At 44.0% G+C, this 24,796-nt stretch overlaps 2 protein-coding genes across 4 annotated transcripts in view; one reads left to right on the forward strand and one right to left on the reverse strand.

The window, feature by feature from the left end:
• The window catches only part of LOC139762453 (nuclear pore complex protein Nup93-like), a 78,896-nt gene that overhangs the window by 32,741 nt on the left and 21,359 nt on the right, over positions 1–24,796 (reverse strand). The window lies entirely within an intron of this gene.
• On the forward strand, positions 7,290–11,894 carry LOC139762456 (uncharacterized). Its single transcript, XM_071687362.1, has 3 exons — positions 7,290–7,965; positions 9,334–9,442; positions 10,653–11,894. Exons 1-3 carry the CDS (start codon positions 7,448–7,450, stop codon positions 10,746–10,748), a joined length of 723 nt encoding a protein of 240 aa, XP_071543463.1. The 5' UTR covers positions 7,290–7,447; the 3' UTR covers positions 10,749–11,894.

The following is a 24,796-nucleotide window of genomic DNA, read 5'->3' on the forward strand; positions in this document are numbered from 1 at the left end:
TAAGCATCAGCAAACGCTGTTATCAGAGTGTTTCTTTAATTCGATACGATGCAGTGCACACAACCCACGCTTGTATCATCATATTGTAATACTAAGTTTTTACAACCCACGTTTGTATCATCAAATTGTAATACTAAGTTTTTATCTACTCCTTATCTCATCACTGCTATACTTACAGCCCGCAAATGTCTGATTTATATTCCACAATGAAACCATGTGTAATTCACATTCCACATGCTTGGAAAAAATATAAAATGCGCCTTGCACGCATTATTATACTGGTCCAGGCACGAATGTTCATATAACAAGGATCCGCACCAACATAGCCTTGTTCTTCGAAAAAAAAAAAAAAACGGATTCAATAAGTTACTTATGCCATTCGATATGATTGGAAAAAAAAATAATCCATCCCGCTATGCAATGAAACAAATATCATATACAATATCTAGGTTATGCATTCATGGTTCAACATTAATTTTCTGTGGCGGTAATCAAAAGGATATGACGCATGAAAGGATATTAAGCAAGTGGTGTTAACATTTTCTCACGAGCCACAGTTAGTTAACGGATTGTCCAAAGGGGGTAACTTACACCACTTGAAAAGGTTGCTCCTAACATATGGAATCGACAGAAGGGAATAAGTTTGTACATTTTGTATTTACGGTTCCTAGAGGATAACACCCAAAAGGGGACCCGAGGAAGGAATTCACTCTCCAAAATCGAAATACAGTATCGTCAAATTAGAACCCGCCGTTTTATCAGGACTTACGTATCAGACAATCTACTCCACCGCCAAACCTGACCAACCACTTAATTCCTCTACCCATATGAACTGTAATGTCGAGGTTGCATCACGACCACTGACAATGTCAGTTGCGTACAAACGACAGCGGTAAAACCAGCGGGTCGAATATGGCAAGTTATGGTACAGGAGCCGCCCGAGACCGTGGTGGCAACACTTTAGTAATATCAAAAGCAACAACAACCTGGCCGACCCCATTATCCCCAGATGATAAGATACTCCCAAAGAGTGAGGTACTAAGGGCTAGGCGACTGTGTAGCGACTCCATTACACACTTCCCTCTGTGAATATAACCAAAGATAAGCAGCAAAAGGCCGGTCACCGGGTACATGCGAACCCCATCACACCATCACCTCGATCACCCTGGGCCAACAAACCCACAGGAAAAGCACGGAATTTTGAAATCTTGACATGATTCGTCGAACTACGCTGATAAAACCGAATATTGCACGAATGAGCTGAAATTATGTAGCTGTATATGCACCTAGGTGTACCTACACTGTACAATATGAAGAGCGTAAGATTCATAGCCTGAGATGTTAATTTTCATATTTACTTAATATAAAAGAAATGGAGAGCTGAATACAGTTCATGGTGAAAAATAAAAAAATATGGCTTCTTTCATCACTAACAAGTAGTACAAAAACATTTACTTTTTTCTTTAACAAAAGCAGACAAAAAGTTATCAGGAAAATAAAAAAGAAAAACGAGATCTTGTGAACAGACTTAATGAGATTATCACAAGGTACAATAAGCTGCTTCAAGATAGCAGTAACGAGGTTTCCTAAGTTGAAGAATGCTGTACAACGAATGACTGGTTATGGCCCCTGTGCAGAACATGTCAAAACAAAAATCAAAACATGCAATAGATAAGGCTTTAAAGTTTGCATTTGTACAAAAATTTCAAAAGGTCTGTTTAATGTTCAAACAGACACTTGAAATCACTATAAAATCACAAGCATACAGCTTTCAATAACATCGTATGAAATATCGGACGGACAGATGAAGGACCACAAATTTAACAGTAAAATACGCACGTCTATGTCATTGGGACTGCAAATTTGACTGCGTACAATACGCCTATCTTTAACAAAGACACTTTGTATGGTAGTAAGTATACAAATCTGCACACAGATAACGGTAGCATGTGATTAAAGAAAAATTACACTGGCAATAATGCAACATATCAGTCACAAGATAACAACATGCAATTACGAAAGTATTCTACAGTCTAGGCGAGGAATGTAAGTAAAATACATTTACGTATCAACATTTTACGACTGATTAAACAAACAATCCTATTATCCTGATTTCAAGTCAAACCTAACCCAATTAATCTAACCCGAAATTTGTGTTACATACTCTCGGTATATGTATATGACTCATAATTTTATGAAATCAAAATCATTTATACTTCGAAAATTGTGGTTGAATTGTCCGTTTTCGCTTAAGTCGCACAATTTCTTTTGGTATCAAATATCTGGTTCCTTCCATTAAAAATACATTGTTTTGGGTCAAAAACATCACTCACCGCTGGCTTGCTATTGGTGGAATATATCACCGGACAAGAGCGGCGGAGAATATCTGTACAAGTAGGGGCGGTCTTATGATTTCTAAACGTCGGTGAACCAGGTCCCAGGCTGGTTGTACACGTGAGGTGATATCTTCTCCCAGGGTGGAGATTTTGTTTTACTTTATACACCAACCTGGTAGCATCTTGACTGAATAATAATAATAATAATAATAATAATAATAATAATAATAATAATAATACTGAATTAACTGCTGCTTATAAGTTAAAGACCAAATGCTCTGCAAGTGTGGAGGTATCGACACACACACACACAGTCTTTACACAAAAAACAGTGCGTTAGTCTACTGATTATCGTTCGCGTTCACAAGTGCAAGGATGACGACAGTTCTTTGTGTGTGTGTGTGTGTGTGGGGGGGGGGGAGAAGGTGGTCTGTAGGACCCCTTACATGCGCTCGCTGTGGTTGTGGGGCCGACAATTCGGGGACAAAGGATCTCCGGTGGCAGGAGGCGACGGCGGTGGAGAATGGTGCGGTAGCTTCCTCCCGAACCGTCGGGCGAGGTTCAGAGGAAAGTTGGAGAGTCACGCGGACCAGTGTGTGTGTTGTACATCACTTGACATGTGGTATATACCGAGGATGATGATATTATGGCATACCAATTTACTGCAGTTCTTTTATTTTCAAGTAACCCTTACTGCGTGATAGCTGCGATGGAAGACGAAGTGAAGGAGGCTTAGATGGTTTCGGTAAGAATAAAACTTGGCCAGGGGTCTTCATGACATAGGATCTAGAAACAAAAGGAAAACTGGGCTAGAACTGAAACTTTTCCGTTCGTACTACATCCTGTAGTCTAAGAAACGTTTAACATATTTCACTGTTCCTTCCCAATTTCTCTACAGAAACACTGAATATTCTGATGTGCTGACGGCATGGGTAACTTATCAACGCCATCAACACCACACAAGACATGAGAGACACTGTAATCAGCTGCCAGGCCCCTCCCACCTCGAATCGCGCGGAGGAAGAGCGGAGAGCAAAAGGCACGGCCCCGTAACTGAAGTTGCTGCAGGAGATGGGCGTTAGTTATGTCCTGCAGGAAGAGATGGAAGCCAGAGTAACTTAAGGTAGTCATGGGAGATGAAAAGACACCGGAGATCCCCGCCTCAGAACGATGACCCAGAAATCTGATGGTGGGCATTTCCACATAGGGGCAACTTGGTGTCCGAGAGCTGGTGGATTTCTTGACGAATGCGGATGGAAAGACTGCAAATAATAACAGACGGCCAAGCCACCTTATGCTAACGGGAGTTACTGACGTGAGCATGGCAGGCAGGTTAACAGATGTTCTTGATCCCTCTGGGAATTAAAACGAGGTCAGATATGGGCACAGTTGTTCCCACTATAGCAACACGATTAAGATGGACTAACCGGTTTCGGTCGGGCCATGGGAGAGGCATCATGACGACCACTTGGGCTTTGTGCAGGGATAGGCGTCATAAAGATCACCAGATGAACGTTGGACCACTGGCGAAGAGATTATTTGTGACATGTATCGGTGAAAAAAAAAAAATGACGCTGCACTGGCATAATTAGGGTAAAGCCGCCCCCCATCTCTTGATGACGTTACCCATGCACCACCATTACCGTGGCTTCCCACTCAGGGACCTCTCATGAAGCTAACTACACTCACAATGTTTGGTCACGCGGTATTGTAACTCACCAACGACGATGCTGAAGACTAGGATTCTTCTAAGACGTGTACAATGTTACCCTTCGAATCAACAACCCCTTAGGCGTGATGGCATGAGCCTTTGGGTATGATGGCGTCGTCATTTCTGCGGACCTGACCTTTTTAAAGGGTTGTCAGTGGTGATGTCATCACGTCGCCGTGTTCCAAAGGGGTTTAATAAAGGGTGAGAGTCCGCCATCGATCAGCTGTGACCAGCATGTTCTCTAGATAAACGGAGATTACACCGTGGATTTTCTTATCAATAGTTATGCAACGGTTTGGCGATGCTCAGACACCCATTATTAAGTTATGTAATTACAAATGCTTATTAAATCATGGTCGAACAACAGGTCACCACGTCCGAACACCTATGGGAGCGTAACACGACCAATCCATCACATCTGACATTGGTTCATGACACCCAACGACTGACGTGACTCAAATACAAAACTGGAAGAGGACACACGACGTGGATACGAACCCGATGAACCCCGACGTAGGGTGGTGAACCCAGTGAACCCCTGGGTGTAAGGCGGTGGACCCAGTAAACCCCCGGGTGTTGGGTAGTCAACAAGTGATTCTCCAGTGTAGGGCGGTGAACCTAATGAATCATAGGCGTAGGGTTAAACCCAGTGAACCCCTTGTGCAGGGCAGTGAACCTAATGAGCACTGAGTATTGGATGGTGAACCTCCCCAGGAACGGAGTGAGCTAAGAAAGCCTACAGCTTATTGATAGATCCTAGAGGGTGTTGGATGGCGAACCCTCCAGTGCAGGGCGTCAAATTACACGCACTGTACAAAACCCAGGTTTAATATGTGCCGCTGGTAACGAACGACGGACTACCCATGTTAACACACACACACACACACACACACACACACACACATATATATATATATATATATATATATATATATATATATATATATATATATATATATATATATATATATAAAATATGCACTCAGATCACTTGATTGGTGCTACTATCATTAAAAGATTACAATAATTTTTGTCATAGGATAAAAAAAAATCCATTCCCCACACACTTTTGTTTAAAAATAGTTTCGCCAGTGGATGTGTGTGTCTGTTGTATTCTGCAGCAGTGTCAGTCATGGGAAAAAAACACATACTGGCCAGGCCTAAACACTGACGAGTATATATAACATAGATAAAGCTCAAGGCCTTCTTTGGTCACCGAGATTACTACACTTTACTCTTGATAGTGCCAACACTTATAACCCAACCTTTTCGTTTCGCTCTCCAATTTACCGTTATCTCTCCACAATTTTTTTTCTTACATATATATCCCGCTATCTATTTCCGCTAACAGTTTCGAGTAATCACAAAGCACAGTTACACGCGAGGGGAAGAAACCACGTCACAGAACATCCAACAACACTCTTAGACGTGCGATCATGCCCGTGGCAACATAACCATGTCCCAGAACATCTACCAACACAAGCGCGCGATCATGTCAGTGGCAACATATGTTTAAAATCCCAGTAAAACAGAACAACGACCGATCACATTCAACACAAAACTTAGAATCGAAACTCAACTTTACACGAACATGTATGTACTGGCAGAAAACTGCCCATCTACGATGCAGAACTAGCAGCACGCTAATAACGACTAGACTCCAATTTCGATCGGCGATAGTGCCATATGTAATGGTAACTAAATATGTTCCATCTGCGATGCAGCGGTAGTGGCCCATGTAACTGGTACTCTCGAAGTGTGTAAAGATGATCTAATATCACACACAAAAAGCCTCTGAAAAGAAGGATCGTAGAACTATTTTGGAAGAGGCAGGATCGTTACATTCCCCTCGATAATGTAGTTCATGGCCAAAGGATTATATTCTGGATAATTCGATACATACTAAGCCACTATTTCTTGAAATATCAAACTACTTAGTACATTACCTATAGTTACCCATACCTCTAAATAAAAAAAAAAAAAAAAAATCAGGCGTTACCCAGGGACCTTTTTCAAAAGCCTCCTGCAACTCTTTAAGACTGCGCTACATCCAGTAGCGAGAAAATGTGGATCCCTTTCCAGCGAGAAACAGAACTTCAACTAATACAGCCTATCTCATGGTTTAACTGCACACAGGTAGCTCCGCCTCCATACCTGCATCATCCAAGATGTTCAGAGGCATCACCGGACTCTGCCTGCTAGAGACTACACCGTGAAGAAATTGCTCCAAAGGAATCAAATCTTTTCCCTGTTACTAAAAGTAGCGCAGCCTCGTTGACTGTAGCAGCTCCTCGAAAAGGAGCCGTGAAGTAACTCTTGGATCCTTTCAACAAAGGACTCCTGGGGCTATTATAAATAAGAGTAAACCGACGTTCATATGATAAATCTAACCACGCTGTCTATCGTTATCAACTACGCTGCCATCTGCACTGGCTACATCAAGCAGATACACACAGTCAGTTCATTCAAAACCCTCAGTTCACGTCTTGTGTGCTCAAGAGAACGAAGGTTTCCGCAATAATGGAAAAGCTTACTTCTTAACCATGTACGAGCGAACACCGTCCTTGAGGACACTTGCATTCCGCAGGGAAAAAAGAAAAGAAAAAGGAGGTAAAGTTGAGAACGAAATTACGAACAAAACTGTGGTGCAGGCGTTACAGAACACCGCCAGAGAGGTTACCTTCGTCTCTTCGATGTATATCAACTGACATATGCAGCTCTTGTGTCGCGCGTGATCAAGATATTCCTATGAGTCCACGGGGAAAATGAAACACAAGTTCCCAAGTGCACTTTCGTGTAATAATCACATCATCAGGGGAGACATAAGAATATTATATTTCTCTCTTGTGTCTCCCCTGATGATCTGATTATTACACGAAAGTGCACTTGGGAACTTACCGTGTTTCACTTTCCCCGTGGACTCATTGGAATATATATATATATATATATATATATATATATATATATATATATATATATATATATATATATATACGAACAAAGTGCATATGAACGCGCGCACCTTCATAGAACAGACAAACCTCCAACAGCCATATATGGACTAGCGACGAAAGACCATCACCCGCAATAGGCCTGCACTTAAAAAAGGAAAATATGTTTTTCCTAAAACTATACATTTACGGGAAAATGAACGGCCAGTCAGTGCGTCAGTGGCTGGGGGAGAGAGATAGTGGGGAGGGGGGGGGGCGGGAAGAGCCAGTTATATATAAAGGTCCAGCGACCATCATCGTATCAGTTGAGCCGCAACCCTCAGTAGAGAAGGAGTAGCATTAGCATGCTCAATCCGTCCTGTGTCTCTTGCGTGTCAGTTAATCGGTCAACCAGTGTCATAGCATACTGACTTGCGTGATCTTATAAATAAAAAAAAAAAAAATTAAACATGCAGCTCTTGGACATGGTGCAGCCCAACAGTGGGGACATCCCACAGAGAGCTGGGGATGTACCGTTCGAAGCACAGAATGGCTTCAGTGTGCACAATACATGCGACAGAACTACAGAATGTCAAAACAGTGGCAGAGTCTTGCGCCATCGGTGTCCACTTAGAAACTGTGGTCACAGGCACATAAACACAAGGTGGTTCTCCACCCCTGGGGTGTACGGTCATCAAGACAGTGGCAGCGGCGGCGTCGGCGGCGTCAAGACGCGGTGCTATCAGCTGCACCATCAGCCTCCAAGGGCCCACGTGCCCCTCAGCTACACGAACCCAGACAGGACCACCTCTCCTGAACGAGGCTACCCCTCACCTGCCTCCTCCGATCACGTCACCTTGTTCAGCAGGGGGTTGGTAACGACGACGCCGCCCTCCCAGCCACAGCCTTACCAGAAGGGTTACGTACCACCCGCTGGCCCCAACGCTGTCATTCCCCGGGACTACAGGAAAAAAGCGGTGCAATATATGTAAGTCTATTTTCTGTATGTATTGGTGATGTTTACTTTATATAGATATACATGTTTCGGAGTATGCAGTGCATATATATATATATATATATATATATATATATATATATATATATATATATATATATATATATTCTTTTGACACTTAAATCAATAATGTAGCAATTCATGACATCCTTTTAATCACATTACGTAAAATCCAATTAAGCTCCCCCCCAGAAATTATTTATAAAACAAATCTTTTACTATTTCAGTCCTTTTGATACTCATTTATTTTCCCGCATAATGCATTAACATCGGCAAGACAGTGAACTCTAATTATTTTTTGTAGTAATTTCCCGTTCATTGATCTTTCATTGTCCAACATTTCCATGAATTAAAAAATAAAAACTATCACGCATCATTCACAAGCCACACTGATGTATAGTCTAGCTAGTTAATTACAAACTGTTCCTCCAGCTAGGTTCAAATCACCGCTCACAATACGCTACACACAAACAGTGTCTCCATAATCTGGTTTCGTCTCGGTCAAAATGCGACTCCTTCTCAGCAGTTTTTACCATATTTTAGTAAGAGACAAGTTCCTCCATATCCTTCATGAATTAATACAATTTATTCCATGTCCCTTAAGGTTCAATTTACTCCATATCCTGCAAGGTTTAAAACAATTTACTCCATACCCTTCATGGTTCATTACAATTTACTCCATATCCTTCATGGTTCAATACAATTTCTCCATATCCTTCATGGTTCAACACAATTTACTCCATATCATTCAAGGTTCAACACAATTTACTCCGTATCCTTCATGGTTCAAACAAATTTACTCCATATCATTCAAGGTTCAATAAAATTAACTATGTCCTTCAAGGTTCAACACAAGTTACTCCATATCCTTCATGGTTCAATAAATTAACTCATGTCCCTCAAGCTTCAATACAATTTACTCAATACCCTTTAAGGGTCAATAAATTTACTCCATATCCTTCACGGTTCCATGCAAGTTAACCCCTCCCCTCCCCCACCCTATAAACCTTAAGCAAGACTGTGCAACCCTGGTATATGATATCGTAACCTTTAACGTGACCTGATAAGGATCAGATAAAAGGTCCGGCCATTATATCCAAGGGTTATTACCACTGTATGAAATGGGTTTATAGATTATTAATACCACAATACTTCTTCAATAAGGTTTACCATTTGTAGACTAGGCTCACGAAATATTTGTAACACTTCCCCTAAAATTAGGCTCAGGAAAATATCTGTATTACTTCCCCTAAAATAAGTTTTCAGACTATCCAATTATGAGATACAATATCATCTGCTGATAAAGACACATCAGTACAATGCTATTTCTTGCCTGCGCAGAATCAAGCAACTGAAAGTTGAAGGGAACCAGGACATCCGTAAGGTGCACGAAATCCAGCGACGCATCGTCAGCATGGAAAACCAGATCTTCCATACCATAACTTCACAGGTAAGCAATCCCATACCTACTCACACAACGTTCATTACTCCAGCCCCACCCCACACACCAGCCCTTCCCTTGCTGCAGATCTTCCCACACCAGCCGTTCCCCTGCTCCATATCTGCTCACACACCATCTGTTCCCTTACTCCAGATCTTCCCACACATCGGCCATTCCCCTGCTCCAGATCTTCCCACACACCGGCCGTCCCCCTGCTCCAGATCTTCCCACACACTGGCCGTTCCCCTGCTCCAGATCTTCCCACACCGGCCGTTCCCCTGCTCCAGATCTTCCCACACACCGGCCGTTCCCCTGCTCCAGATCTCCCCACAACGGCCGTTCCTCTGCTCCAGATCTTCCCACACACCGGCCGTTCCTCTGCTCCAGATCTTCCCACACACCGGCCGTTCCCCTGCTCCAGATCTCCCCACAACGGCCGTTCCTCTGCTCCAGATCTTCCCACACACCGGCCGTTCCTCTGCTCCAGATCTTCCCACACACCGGCCGTTCCTCTGCTCCAGATCTTCCCACACACCGGCCGTTCCCCTGCTCCAGATCTTCCCACACACCGGCCGTTCCTCTGCTCCAGATCTCCCCACAACGGCCGTTCCTCTGCTCCAGATCTTCCCACACACCGGCCGTTCCTCTGCTCCAGATCTTCCCACACACCGGCCGTTCCCCTGCTCCAGATCTCCCCACAACGGCCGTTCCTCTGCTCCAGATCTTCCCACACACCGGCCGTTCCCCTGCTCCAGATCTTCCCACACACCGGCCGTTCCTCTGCTCCAGGTCTTCCCACATACCAGCAGTTTACTTGCTCAAGAAAAATGACCGACCTTTTCTTGCACATTAAACTCACTCCTCACCATTCATTTGGCTACGTGATCTTTACACAATATGTACGTCTACCAGATGGCTTTATCCCCATTACATCTGTTTACCTGCTAACTTGCAAACTACAATCCTTCCTCGTTTACAGTATATAGTAATGTTTGCCTCTGACAATTTTTTTCTTTCTTAATTATGTTCCGGTGACAGCAAAAGTTTACAGATAGGACAATAACTCTTGGTCCTGGAAAGTATTAAGTGTATGACCGACCCTTCTTTCCGTAATGTGTTGCCAACACGTAGACGCTTAAGGATTGAGGCATATTAAATTCCAAAAGACCTTTTTTTTTTAAAAAGAGTTTTAACCGGAGGTGTATGTGTTCCCTTTCAGGATGAGTACGTGACGAAGCTGGCCTCCAAGCTGGCGGCGATCCTCCAGCAGCTTAACCAATGCCGGCCCGCCCACCTCCACCCAGTCTGCCTCTAGCCGGCCGCCCCTTGCACGGTAGCGCCACTCACTACGATGCTCAGCGATTCTCTCTCTCTCTCTCTCTCTCTCTCTCTCTCTCTCTCTCTCTCTCTCTCTCTCTCTCTCTCTCTCTCTTTTACCATCAATCCCCATCACACCCCATTCGTTATTTATGCTCATGTGGAAAACGACGTTAGGGTTAATAAGCCTTGTTGGACACGCCACTGACGACACCAAGCCTCAAGCCGCGAGAGGCGGTAACCTTGGTTGGCTGACAGTGTTTTGATAAGGCAAGAACTGCTGCTTCATCATCCCCCCCTGATAATAAAAAGTGTCTGTCTGGTTACCGTGAAACAAAGTTTTACAACATCGCGACGCGTAGTGTAGAAAAGGGTACGTCATCGTAATACTAAAGTGCATGAAAAATGCGCAGAATCTTTCCCGAATCCTCTAGTCTACTTAAGATTTATGAAATGCATCGCGATCGAGGACAAGCGACCCCAGGCAGGCTTCGAGGTGGCGGCCGAGAGCGGCAAGCAAATACTCCTCGGGACAAATGACGCAGGCGACCACATCCTCTGACCTTAAGACGCAAGACACCAACTTAGGTCAGATGGGGGACGGTCCGCTTCTGCAGACGTGGAGTACTCCAGCCGAGCCACACTACCGTACTCCTGGACAGGGAGCACATCTTGCGCAACACGGAAGCAGCGTCGTCTTACTCCAACCCAAGCAGTATCCTGGAGACGGCAACTGGCTTTGTTAAACTCTGTCCTGTCTTCAGTGGTTACCGCACTCTGCTGTAATGCAGTGGAGACTTCCCCACCCACCGCGTCCACGATACAGTGGGGACTTCCACACGCAACGTGTCTATGATGAAGTGGGGACCTTCCCCACCCAACGTGTCTATGATGCAATGGGATCTCCACACCCAGCGTGTGTACTGGGCTACGCGGGTGCGCGTCCAGCCGGGCTGCACTCCACTGGCGTCTACATTCCACTCATTTACTTATCTCAGGTTACATTCCATCAGCACTTGTCCTTCACTGTGTGCCCACCCCCCTCTCTAGTATCTAGTATATTACAGACGATCATCATTTGTCTCAATGTATTTTACTACCTACTAATTTTATATTTCAATTAATATAAACATATGTAAATACATATGGTATTTCATTTTAACCCGTTGAATAACTAAAAAAAAATGTAACACAACATATAAGAGCATATACGAGTATACTGTCTAACCAAACAGCATACCATACGGTTCAGCAACATAACATAATCCGAGGAAATGTACAGCATCTTATGTAATTAAACTCCTGTAACACAGGGACCCTTTGAATGTATGTGGTGGTGCAAGTACTGCTCTTTCCGTCTGTAGGGAGGTCAGGCATCTCTCACGGTGTTGTGCATGTTATTCGAGCCTGTTACTCGTGTCCTGTATGGAAACGTGATGGTATCGCAAGTCCAAACATTTTAACTCCTCATAATGTCTTCGTGACTCACGTCTTCCCCTTGCTTTGGCCTACTGTGTGACTGGAGTGATTTCAGACTGGATTGCGCCATTAGCCGACCGCTCTAACAGTCAAAAATCAGCAGTGCCTGAATACAGTCTTCCGTTTGCGCCTTACTAACACAGCGACACGGCTAAACAAAACAATGGAAGAAACTACATGATTTTTTTTTCTACTAAATATGAGAAATAAAAGAATAATATATCAGCATTATAAGGCACACCCCATTCATAGCACACGAATGATAATTGCACATTTCCATGTGTTGCTTTCATACAGATTTATATAGTTCACTCGGCTACAGTGTATGTGTGTGTGTGTGTGTGTGTTCTCTTCTGTCAGAATTCCTCTACGAGTCTTTCCTTGTCTTTATTTTGCGGTTAGATTAAAAAAAAAAAAAATCCGTCGTGGGTGTGGTCAGAAACTTATCAATATGTATTACGTTATTCTAAACGCCACATTACACGTTGATAGGATCACAATTACAAGACTCTTCCCACTCGTTTACGAGTACAACTGAAATGTTCGTAGGCCCGAACTTGAAATGTTACCATCCTGGAACACGGGTCCCTACTTGTAATGTTCCCAGCCTGGAACCCAGGCCCCGAACTTGGTATGTCCCCAGCCTGGAACCCAGGCCCCGAACTTGGAATGTCCCCAGCCTGGAACCCAGGCCCCGAACTTGGAATGTCCCCAGCCTGGAACTCGGATCCGAATTTGTAGTATTCCCAGCCTGGAACCCAGGCCCCGAACTTGGTATGTCCCCAGCCTGGAACCCAGGCCCCGAACTTGGAATGTCCCCAGCCTGGAACCCAGGCCCCGAACTTGGAATGTCCCCAGCCTGGAACTCGGATCCGAATTTGTAGTATTCCCAGCCTGGAAACACGACCCAAGCTTGGAATGTTCCCCAACTTGGAACATTAAAAACACAATTTAAAAAAAAAAAAAACAGGATCCAATCATGAATGTCATCCATGTTGGATGAGATAAAAAAAAAAAACAAGAAAAAGATGCAACTTGAAGCTGAGTCAGCTTATTGCAATGAATCCGGCGCACACTTGTCCTTGGGCATGTATGACAAGATTTAAGATATAATCTGCCAGAATTATCTGCAATCCCATGACTAGACCAAAACTTTCAATGGGCTCAACTCCAGGTTCATAAAGCTTCGGGCTAAATAAACTCCAGGTTCATAAAGCTTCGGGCTAACTAAACTCCAGGTTCATAAAGCTTCGGGGTAAATAAACTCCAGGTTCATAAAGCTTCGGGCTAACTAAACTCCAGGTTCATAAAGCTTCGGGCTAAATAAACTCCAGGTTCATAAAGCTTCGGGCTAACTAAACTCCAGGTTCATAAAGCTTCGGGCTAACTAAACTCCAGGTTCATAAAGCTTCGGGCTAACTAAACTCCAGGTTCATAAAGCTTCGGGCTAAATAAACTCCAGGTTCATAAAGCTTCGGGCTAACTAAACTCCAGGTTCATAAAGCTTCGGGCTAACTAAACTCCAGGTTCATAAAGCTTCGGGCTAAATAAACACCAGGTTCATAAAGCTTCGGGCTAAATAAACACCAGGTTCATAAAGCTTCAGGCTAAATAAACTCCAGGTTCATAAAGCTTCGGGCTAAATAAACTTCAGGTTCAAAAAAGTTTCGGCCTCTTAAAAGTCTTAGGCAAATACTGTAGCGCATTATTCTATTTTTAGGCAAATACTGTAGCGCATTATTCTATCTTTTTTTTTTTTCACTGGACTCACCATAGTCTTATATCCATTATATATTACTGGGTCGCACACCTCCTGAGGTGAATGACCTAAGGTTACACTGCTGACAAAAGGTGGAGTCGTAGTGTGGGCCAAATGAGACGATGCCTCCTCGTCACGAACCCACGCACTTGACCCTCTAGAAGATCGGCAGCAGAACCACAGACTATTTGCTTGGCGTGTCGAGGCCACCACAGCCTTACAGAAGGCCCCCCTCAGGTGGATCATCCCCCCGCCCTTCCCTCCCTCCAGCGAGCCATCACGAAATATAAAAATGACCCATGAAGACGCTGTCGCTCTGTGGGCGAGTGTCTCCAGCTCCTAGTTATCTTCACATGGCCATCTTGGGCAGAACAACACCGGCGTTTCACTACCTCGGCACACTCCCCGGGTTACACTGTGGTGTGCTAAACTCATTCATTACCAAGTGTCAATTTGGAGTTCGTCCAAACCGGTAGGTACGTCGTGGTGTGAGTGTTCTCCACCGTTGCCTTGGTGGGGGAGTGTCTCTGAGCGGAAAGTTGCTGGCTTGATAAAAGTAATTCGGAGTTTCGTAACGGGGAGACCATGCAAGCCGCCACATCCGAGGGCAGTGGCTTCTCGGAAAAATACCATCGTCATCCCCTTGAGGCTACTGTCCCCTTTAGACCCTTCGAAAGGCGTTTCTTTGACCTTTCCCTTCAGCTTTGGGCGGCGAGAGTCCTACGGGAGAATGTATTTGCCTAGGCTTTGCTATTTCGGAGGCTGGAAGACAATCAATCTTAAAGAAATGCAGATGTAAACGTTTCTAAGAACAAAACGGGCGATAAACATGTACCTCAACGAATCCTTTCGCCTCGACTTGGTGGTACAATTTACTTAAAACAGACAAGGCTTTGATTACCATTGCCCTCACCTACACCATAATTGTAACTATCATTACTATGGGTCTCAACTTCCCCGAAAAACACATACAGGCAAACAAACGATGATATAAGACACGAGCTATAATAACATCAGGCTCTCAGTGGAAGGGGTCAATAATAGCGGGTCCCCTAACGTTGTTGTGTGGCATTCTATTGCACCAACAGAGAAGCCTGTCCCTACAAGCACGACGGCAACACCACGGAGCAAGACAATGCGACCCTTGGAGATGTGATGGACGCCATCGTACCTAAGGGTCGTTGCTGCCGTGCTCTGAAGACTGAAGTTATACCTTCACCTTAACACCAACAACGTTTTCGTTATGCCTTTCCCTAAAGCTGAATTAATTTCGCGCGTGATAAGAGAAAAAACTCAATATTTTCTCACCTGGAATCCGTCAATTCTTCATTATGTATGAAAGACATCAGTTTGTAAAAATCAAACTCATAGAAAAAAAAAAATCTTAATGAGTGAGTCTGCACTTCAGTTAGATGACAAGGGCGCCACCTCGCTAACGCTGGGGGTGGCGATAGTTTTCCTACAGTGTAAGGCGGGGTGGCGCCGAGAATAGATGAAGGAGAGCAATTCGATGTGTATGTATATGTATATCTATGTATATTCCCTCAAAGGCTCAGTCCTCTGTTCTTAACGCTAACTTGATACCGCGGGAAATGGCGAATATATATATATATATATATATATATATATATATATATATATATTTATACTTTGTCGCTGTCTCCCGCGTTTGCGAGGTAGCGCAAGGAAACAGACGAAAGAAATGGCCCAACCCCCCCCATACACATGTATATACATACGTCCACACACGCAAATATACATACCTACACAGCTTTCCACGGTTTACCCCAGACGCCCCACACGCCCTGATTCAATCCACCGACATATATATATTTTTTTTTGCCGCTGTCTCCCGCGTTTGCGAGGTAGCGCAAAGAAACGGACGAAAGAAATGACCCAACCCACCCCCATACACATGTATATACATACACGTCCACACAAGCAAATATACATACCTACACAGCTTTCCATGGTTTACCCCAGACGCTTCACATGCCCTGATTCAATCCACTGACAGCACGTCAACCCCGGTATACCACATCGCTCCAATTCACTCTATTCCTTGCCCTCCTTTCACCCTCCTGCATGTTCAGGCCCCGATCACACAGAATCTTTTTCACTCCATCTTTCCACCTCCAATTTGGTCTCCCACTTCTCCTCGTTCCCTCCACCTCCGACATATATATCCTCTTGGTCAATCTTTCCTCACTCATTCTCTCCATGTGCCCAAACCATTTCAAAACACCCTCTTCTGCTCTCTCAACCACACTCTTTTTACCACCACACATCTCTCTTACCCTTTCATTACTTACTCGATCAAACCACCCAACACCACACATCGTCCAACACATTTCCAACACTTCCACCCTCCTCCGCACAACTCTATCTATAGCCCACGCCTCGGAACCATGTAACATTATTGGAACCACTATTCCTTCAAACATACCCATTTCTGCTTTCCGAGATAAATGTTCTCGCCTTCCACACATTTTTCACCGCTCTCAGAACTTTCGCCCTCCCCCCTCACACACACAAACAAACACACGCACACACACGTGTCAGAGGGAGCAAATGCGAGAACAGAAGGAACGTTTGGAGAAGCAGTATCAGATAGCCTTCTTGTGAAACCGTCACAAACACGAACACGGCTTCTTTCTCGTTGCTTGTAATCTCTCCTGACAAAACACCACGTTCTGCTGTTGGGAAACTAATGGTCACTTTGGTTATACCAATCAATAATCATAATCATAATCATAATAATAATAATAATAATAATAACAATAATCATAATAATTAATGTGGCCCGACTGCCCCCAAACCAGAGCCAATCAACTCGAACTTTGCAACTAAGATATATATATATATATATATATATATATATATATATATATATATATATATATATATATATATATATATATATATATATATAAAGGAGTCCAGGAGAGGTGTGTTTGTCTCCCCAATGACCCTCCTCACTGGTGCTCGACGGGTTTATCTCTTATCGTCCTATCTGTATCACCGTAAGATATATGTGCGCTTATCTTGAGCACATGAAACCCCTTTTAAGGTCACAGTGATACCAGCTACGTGCACAACCTCCTGGACACAAATTTTGTCACAGTAATACCAGATAGGTAAAAAAAAAAAAAAAAATCCAGTGGTCTGAATAGTTAACACTATAACGAAGAAATGTGCTCCATATTTCGCCCACGACTACTTCAGGGTCGTAAAACACTAATGGAATTTAATACCACCACGACTACTTCAGGGTCGTAAAACACTAATGGAATTTAATACCACTGATAAATATGGCATATTCAAGCCGTTCTCACATGTTCTGTGACGTAAAACATACCAACGAAAGTCTTGAGCTGAATATACATACGACCAAGTCTTGTGTAAGTAGAATATAAAACTTTACGGCCCCCTTTTGAGCACTGTACCTGAATGTAATATGATTAAGTAGGGTACAAACAAACCTTTGGTATAACGAACTGAATTTAGACCTTACTAGTAACGGTCTGGTAAAAAAAAAAAAAAAAAAAGGAAATAATAATACGGTTCTGCGCAAGTTTTTGTTTTTTCTTTTGCGCGGAACCGCGACTACACCGTGTAAAAACCATCGAAGTGGCGATGGATCACCTAAAACTCACACTTTGGAGTAGTTTCTACCTAAGGATAAAACCACAGACATGACATGGATTAGAACCAAGCCGCACAGGAGCGCATGACGCACTCATATTGTGTAAACAGACTTGCACGCCTCCGGTGGCCGGGCTTTGGTAAACCCAGCTTACTACACACACACACCACGTCATCACGACAGTTCCATTAACGGTTCCCCTCTTCTTCTATGCTGAACTGAAGAGGTGCTATTGTCTGGAGGCAGAAAGCTTTCACAGACAACACTTTAATGACAGACAACACTTTATCATTATCATAATAATAATAATAATAATAATAATAATAATAATAATAATTATTATTATTATCATTATTATTATTATTATTATTACCATTATTATTATCTTTCATATTGGATAGACGTTTTCCGCGTGAGCGAGATGGCACCAGGGAAAAACGGAGAAGAGCGGCATATGCTCCTATCCAGCCTAGCTATCACGTGTAAATATCATTCTTATTATCATTATTATCATAATGATTATTGATATTGGTAGTATTCCCTATTATCATAATGATTATAGTATTCCCTATCCTGAGTGGAGGACGTATCTACTCAACCATCCTCGCGAAGAGAGGCACATCAAGCTAGGCTTTTCAACTTTGACGAAGGAGCAACCAAACACCATGTACTCGGTGGCCCTAAGTAATAGCGTCTTACGGACCACGACCCCGGTGATGTACGCAACCTTTGTTCCACACGCGTAATCTTACCTACCAGACATCTCCGTGGGGTTACAAATGCCCCCCCAGGGCCCCCACCCTGCACACTGTGTAAAAAAAAAAAAAAAAGACATAGATGATTATGGAAAAGGAATACTTAACATTATTCTTAAATGGGTCGATGCCGTGAACCTTTAGGGATTTTTATATGTCTATTTTTGAGGGTGGGGGAGGAGGAGTGGAAGCGATTAGTCCCATTTCGAGCGCGACCCCGCTGGCGACAGCGTAACATAATCTGGCCACGCAGTCAAAACGACGTCTTACACTTTTGAAGAAAAAAACCACAACTCTAGCCCCTCGACCCCCAACCTTTGCCTGACGTAAGAGACCTATTGCAAGAACATTACCAGCATGATTTAGTCGTCTCTTTCTATATACTTAAAAAAAAAAAATTAAAAGACTAAGAAAAAAATCCTTGCTTTCATGCACACGACGGATGTAATATGTAGTTATCGTTTTCCGTGGATAATACTTTCGATCGTTCGCCGAATACGTTAATACGTTCACTCTTATTGCCTATTTCTTATTCACAACGGTAATAGAATAATAGGGATGTCTATACGATGCGTTTCTTGGATTTTTGTTTGTTTTTTCTTTGACCATAACATTTCTTAGCAACTGCAGGTAGACGCGTCGAGTCTTACAGCCCAGCTTGACAGTTTGTCCATTTGGTTGTTACGCTGGTACTTCGCATTCTTCCAAATGGCCATCGTCAAAGACGATTATCTTAAAAGTGTTGGATTACTTTCCGTATGTACAAATGGTGCAAATAACACGCAGTACACGTGGAAAGTAGTGATGAAAGGCCGGACCTCCAAATCAGCACTCGAAAATAAATAATCCTGTTCCAAACGACCGACATGGAGGGTGTGGCAGCAAAGGAATTTCACTAGGGAGGGAAGATTCTGGGAGAAAATCAGCCCCGGACGGTGAATACCAACTGTGCACACGTTCTGAACCAGGCGGTTATTTTTTCCCTTTCTTTAAAAACGCGATTTCAAGACGCACGGAATTTTTACGAATTTTCGAGTGTTTTATCACTAGCGGTCGAGGCCCTGGTTTGTGTTTATATCTACGTCACTTTTACGTGGAGGAGAAGGTACAGGCTGGAGGAACAAGTCCGAGAGCGAAGTAAAGAGCGAGAGATCAAACAGGGGAACACTCGCTCCCAGGGGAACTCTCTCACTCACCAGCCAAACCTCATTCACAAGGGAACTCTCTCACTCATAGAGTCGCTCACGAGGGAACTCTCTCTCTCTCTCTCACTCACTAGCCAACACTCATTCACAAGGGAACTCTCATTCACCAGGGAGCATTCTCTCTCTCTCTCTCTCTCTCTCTCTCTCTCTCTCTCTCTCTCTCTCTCTCTCTCTCTCTCTCTCGGGAAGATTCTCTGAGAAAGACAGCGAAGCGTGATGTGAAAGGAACGGGACAAGGAATGGGACAAGAGATAACTGGTTGGAAGATCTGGAGACGGGACAAGGGAGAGGTGAGTGGAGCGAGACGGGCTGTGTCAAGAGGTGAGGATGAAAAGATATACCAGAGAAGAAGTGAGGGAAGAGGAGATGAGAGCGAAGCTGTCAGGAGGAAAGCGAAAGAAAAACAACGACGAAAGATAAAGAAGAGAAAGAACGGGAGGGGCTTGGGGGGGGGGGGGGTAATGGCTGAGGGGAGAACAGAAAAGAAGGATATGGACTGGAAAGAGTTGCACAAAACGGAAGGGTGTAAGGAAAAGGGGAGAGTGGCTAACGTATAGTCGTCAGAAGGGAGGAAAGATGCTGGCCATAAGGGGAGGAGAGAAAAGGAAAGGAGATGGAGAGATAGTGAAAGAGAAAAGGCAAAGAAAGAGATAAGAAAGAAGGGTAAGATAAAGAAATCGACAGGCAAAGACAAAGGAGAACATGGGAGGAAGGAAAAGTAAAGTATGGAGAGAGGATAATGAGGAAGATTACAGGAAAAAGGATGAGAAAGAAGGGAAAAAGAAAGAGGAGGATAAGACGAGGAAATATTGGTAGATAGAGTAGACATGTGCAGAGAGAGAGAGAGAGAGAGAGAGAGAGAGAGAGAGAGAGAGAGAGAGAATGGTATAGAACGAAGGCTGACTAGAGGAGGCAATAAGAGGGGCAACAGGGCAAGCGAGGAAGGAAAAAGAGGATATACGATTGGGGGGAAGACCACGGCGGGGTGAGAGAGAGAGAGAGAGAGAGAGAGAGAGAGAGAGAGAGAGAGAGAGAGAGAGAGAGAGACTGTATTCGCTTTCTTATGGCAGCTGCACAGGCAGTGAAGTCTCGACGTGACCTTTACGAACACAGGATGGGAAGTTAATCCTTGAGAATGATCTGGTGGCGGCGAGTGACGCAATTACCCACCAAATGATCACCAAAGCCTTTGACTCGCCCCTTCCCACACGCTGTCACATTTCTGTTAAGACTTTTCCTTGAGGATGTAATCTCTCATGGGTGCGTCACCACCACCAGAGCGAGTTCACGACGCGGCACGCACACACACACACACACACACACACACAACCTTCGCTCTGGCTCCTCCACCCGCGATGGTGATAACGTGGGACTATAAACATATGCCCCCGGGGAGACAAGACACTGCTGCTGCTGCTGCTGCCGCTGCTTCTTCCCCTAAAAGCTCCTCCAGCCCACATCTTCCCCGTCCACTCACTCACCTCCTCGTCACAGCCTGACGAGACAAATGCCTTACTCCTACTCACTCAATGTTTTGCTAATTGGATAAAGGAAAAAAATAAATGCACGAACTTACTTTACATAAGGTCTACGAGATGGGTTGATCATAAGCCTCCATGTGAATGAAATGGTGTTCGTTACCCCCCTCTGAATACTCCGCTTCGGGAAAAAAAAAAAAAATATATATATATATATTACGTGTACCAGCACACATGCGCTGGGTTCGTAGCATGACCACCCCCTCCCCCACCAATCTCATACCTCCAACACCCCCTCCCCCCTTACCCAACCACCCCACACCACCCGGACAGCGTGCGTACCCTGCAGCCGTCCGCTGTGACCCGCTGCATGATCAGCAGCTCTTTAGAAAGTCATGCACTGGCTACAGGATCTGTGACTCACAACTGTCTGTCATCTGGACTCTATGCGAACAGCCATCTTTTATCTTTTTCCCGTCATTTCTACATTCACCTACGAAGAAGTTACGTGTACACTGGAGCTGCAGTATATCAATCATGGGTGCTCTGAGACACCCACAGTGTCGTGCGATGGTCGCAATTCAGACGACCACAGTCACAGTAAAGGCAGTCGTATACTGCACGACTGAATGCCTAAAGGTTACAAGCGGGAGGGGAAGAATGGAGTATATAAAGAGTGAGGAAATTCCATTCAAGCCAAGAAAAACACTACGACAGAGGATGTTGTTATACGTTCGTCTTGGTGTATGACTGACAGGGCCAACACGCTGCGTCCATGCTTGGAACACACGAAAGTGTAACAACAAATTAACAGGGAGAGAAAGAGGGTGTCGGAGGCGCGGGAGGCGTCAGCTCGCGAAGCCTTGGCCTGCATCTTGGCAGGGCGAAGGTACAAAAGAATTAAATGCCTAACCCCTCCCCCCCTATATGAGCCAATTATATTTCATGTGAAAATGAACACTTCTGTTTTCGGAAGTAACGCACGCACGCACGCACACACACACGCACACACACACACACAGCTGGTAGACTGCAAAGACAGACAGATGTGTAAGACACAAAGCTATAACTCACTATCGAGTTCCCATATCTGATAACCCGTGTAATTCTATCTTACTAAAAACAAAAGAGAAAAAAAAATATCAATGAATATGTTGAGGATATAAAACAATATACGCATTCTGTATGAAATATGAAAAAAAAGAAGGTAAGCCTCAACCGGACCCTGGTTTCAATGCGACAAAGATTAGCAGCTCTGAAATGGTTGAAACAAATGGTCCCGGGCGTCACTTGAACACTCCTAAGCCAAAGGGGAAACACTCCTAAGCCAAAGGGGTAAGTACTTCTTAAGTACTTCCCAGGGCGGCTGCTGTCTACAGCCCACTGACAACGGAAAGCGTGATATGATGGCTTCTTCAGGCACAACGTAAAACGTTCAAAAGATCAAGAAGGCGATACCCTCCCTAACCGGCGGCTCTCCACAACCTACCTATCCGTAAACTGGCAGTTACAAGCCAATACCAGAATGCTGACGAGGCCTTTAAGCACAACTAAGAGTGCTGCTGCAGATAAAGACTTGGTTCGCATCCTAATCAGGAATGGTCAGTGAACGTTGGAACTGTACTTCGACAGGGACAGAGAGAGAGGGAGGAAGATACACAGACCGTAACAAGAACCTTAACTCTGTCGCTAAGGTTATGGTACTAAGCAAATTCGCAAGTTACAATTATTTCTCTCTCTCTCTCTCTCTCTCTCTCTCTCTCTCTCTCTCTCTCTCTCTCTCTCTCTCTCTCTCTCTCTCTCGTATGCTTGGCCCAAGAACAAATCTACTGTCCCTCCCGGTTGTCAACGGTAATACTCAAGCCCGGATTCCTACGGCGTCACCACGAGCTATGGCAGTTGGTGGGTGGGCCCCCCAGCTCGGGATACGTCGTCAACGTACCTAACGACAATCTCTCTCTCTCTCTCTCTCTCTCTCTCTCTCTCTCTCTCTCTGCCACACCGTCATCATTCGTCGTTCCTCAACTATAACAGTGCATTTTGTGTTACCACTATCACAGTCCACCATCAATCAGCGCTGATGGAAGCCTTTCAAATATATACATATATTCTTAAGTTCAGAAAGACCAATCAAAATAACAGACACGACTTGAAACAGAATGGGATCAGGGCATGATAAATACCGAAGTCGGACGCTAGTGCAGCTAGCGCGGCATAAAATAAGTACTCTCTCTCTCTCTCTCTCTCTCTCTCTCTCTCTCTCTCTCTCTCTCTCTCTCTCTCTCTCACACACACACACACACAAACACACACCACTAGAAGCATCACACTGCGCTAGCGAGACGTGAGGCTAGGCTAAGGCCAACAACAACAACCTTAAAACTCGAGCGCTGGGTTTCACCTCCGCTTCACAAACCACCATCATCTGCTATATATGGTGATCACATCTTAAGACCAGTAACTTCCACACCTCACGACATCATCTGCGATGTACTTACTAAACCTCGGCCCGGGAATCAATCTCTCATGCTGCTGCCCCTTTGTTATCAAGCTTTTGGAGGCCGCGGTCCGTAGGCCTACGTAAAACCAACAAATCCCAAATGGCTGGCTGGTCTGCTGCTACACTGTGCGCACATACAATGTCCATTACACAAGCCACTTTTCTCAATTTTATGAACTAAACTTAAACCGACAGCTTATCCAATATCATTAGACGATGTTTTAAAACAATTTTGGGCCATCTTACGTGTATTTTCTTTTTTTTTCTCGTACTTACAGCACATTTAGATTCTAATGGCCGTTCTACAGTCATGCGTACCTACCCTGGGTATAAACTATCCTCAAGAACCGCATCTGTCGATGTATTGATCATACGAAAATACTTGACCGTTTATTAACCAGTTTCCCTGTGGTTTTCTCTGATTATATATATATATATATATATATATATATATATATATATATATATATATATATATATATATATATATATCTTTCATACTATTCGCCATTTCCCGCATTAGCGAGGTAACGTTAAGAACAGAAGACTGGGCCTTAGAGGGAATATCCTCACCTGGCTCCCTTCTCTGTTCCTTCTTTTGAAAAAAAAAAAAAAAAAAAACGAGAGGGGAGGATTTCCAGCCACCCGCTCTCTCCCCTTTTAGTCGCCTTCTACGACACGCAGGAAATACGTGGGAAGTATTCTTTCTCCCCAATCCCAAGGGATAATATATATATATATATATATATATATATATATATATATATATATATATATATATATATATATATCGTTCGCGCTCAGACTTTCTAAGCAGCACACGCAACAGTACTTTAAGGAAGGACAGTATACGTGCCTCGACAAGCGTCATAACCGATTCTACCTTCCTCGCCTTGAAGGTCAGCAGACTCTAACCTATCTGTCAGAGTACTCTCACCTATCTGTTCTGAGGAGGCTGTTGTTGTTTATGTTCCATGGAGTTAAGGTCGTCAGGCATATAACGACCCCGAGGTCTTTGGCACACGGGTGTCCACTCCCTTGGCAGAACTCTGCTGTTGTTCTGGTTTCCCCGATCATCCAAGTCCCGGTAGGACGAGAGAGAGAGAGAGAGAGAGAGAGAGAGAGAGAGAGAGAGAGAGAGAGAGAGAGAGAGAGAGAGAGAGATGAAATTCATCTCCATAAAAAAAAAAATCCAATCACTGTCTCGCCGAAGAAGACCCGAAT

The sequence above is a fragment of the Panulirus ornatus genome, chromosome 43, assembly GCF_036320965.1.
Source record: "Panulirus ornatus isolate Po-2019 chromosome 43, ASM3632096v1, whole genome shotgun sequence".
Classification (NCBI taxonomy): Eukaryota; Metazoa; Arthropoda; class Malacostraca; order Decapoda; family Palinuridae; genus Panulirus; species Panulirus ornatus.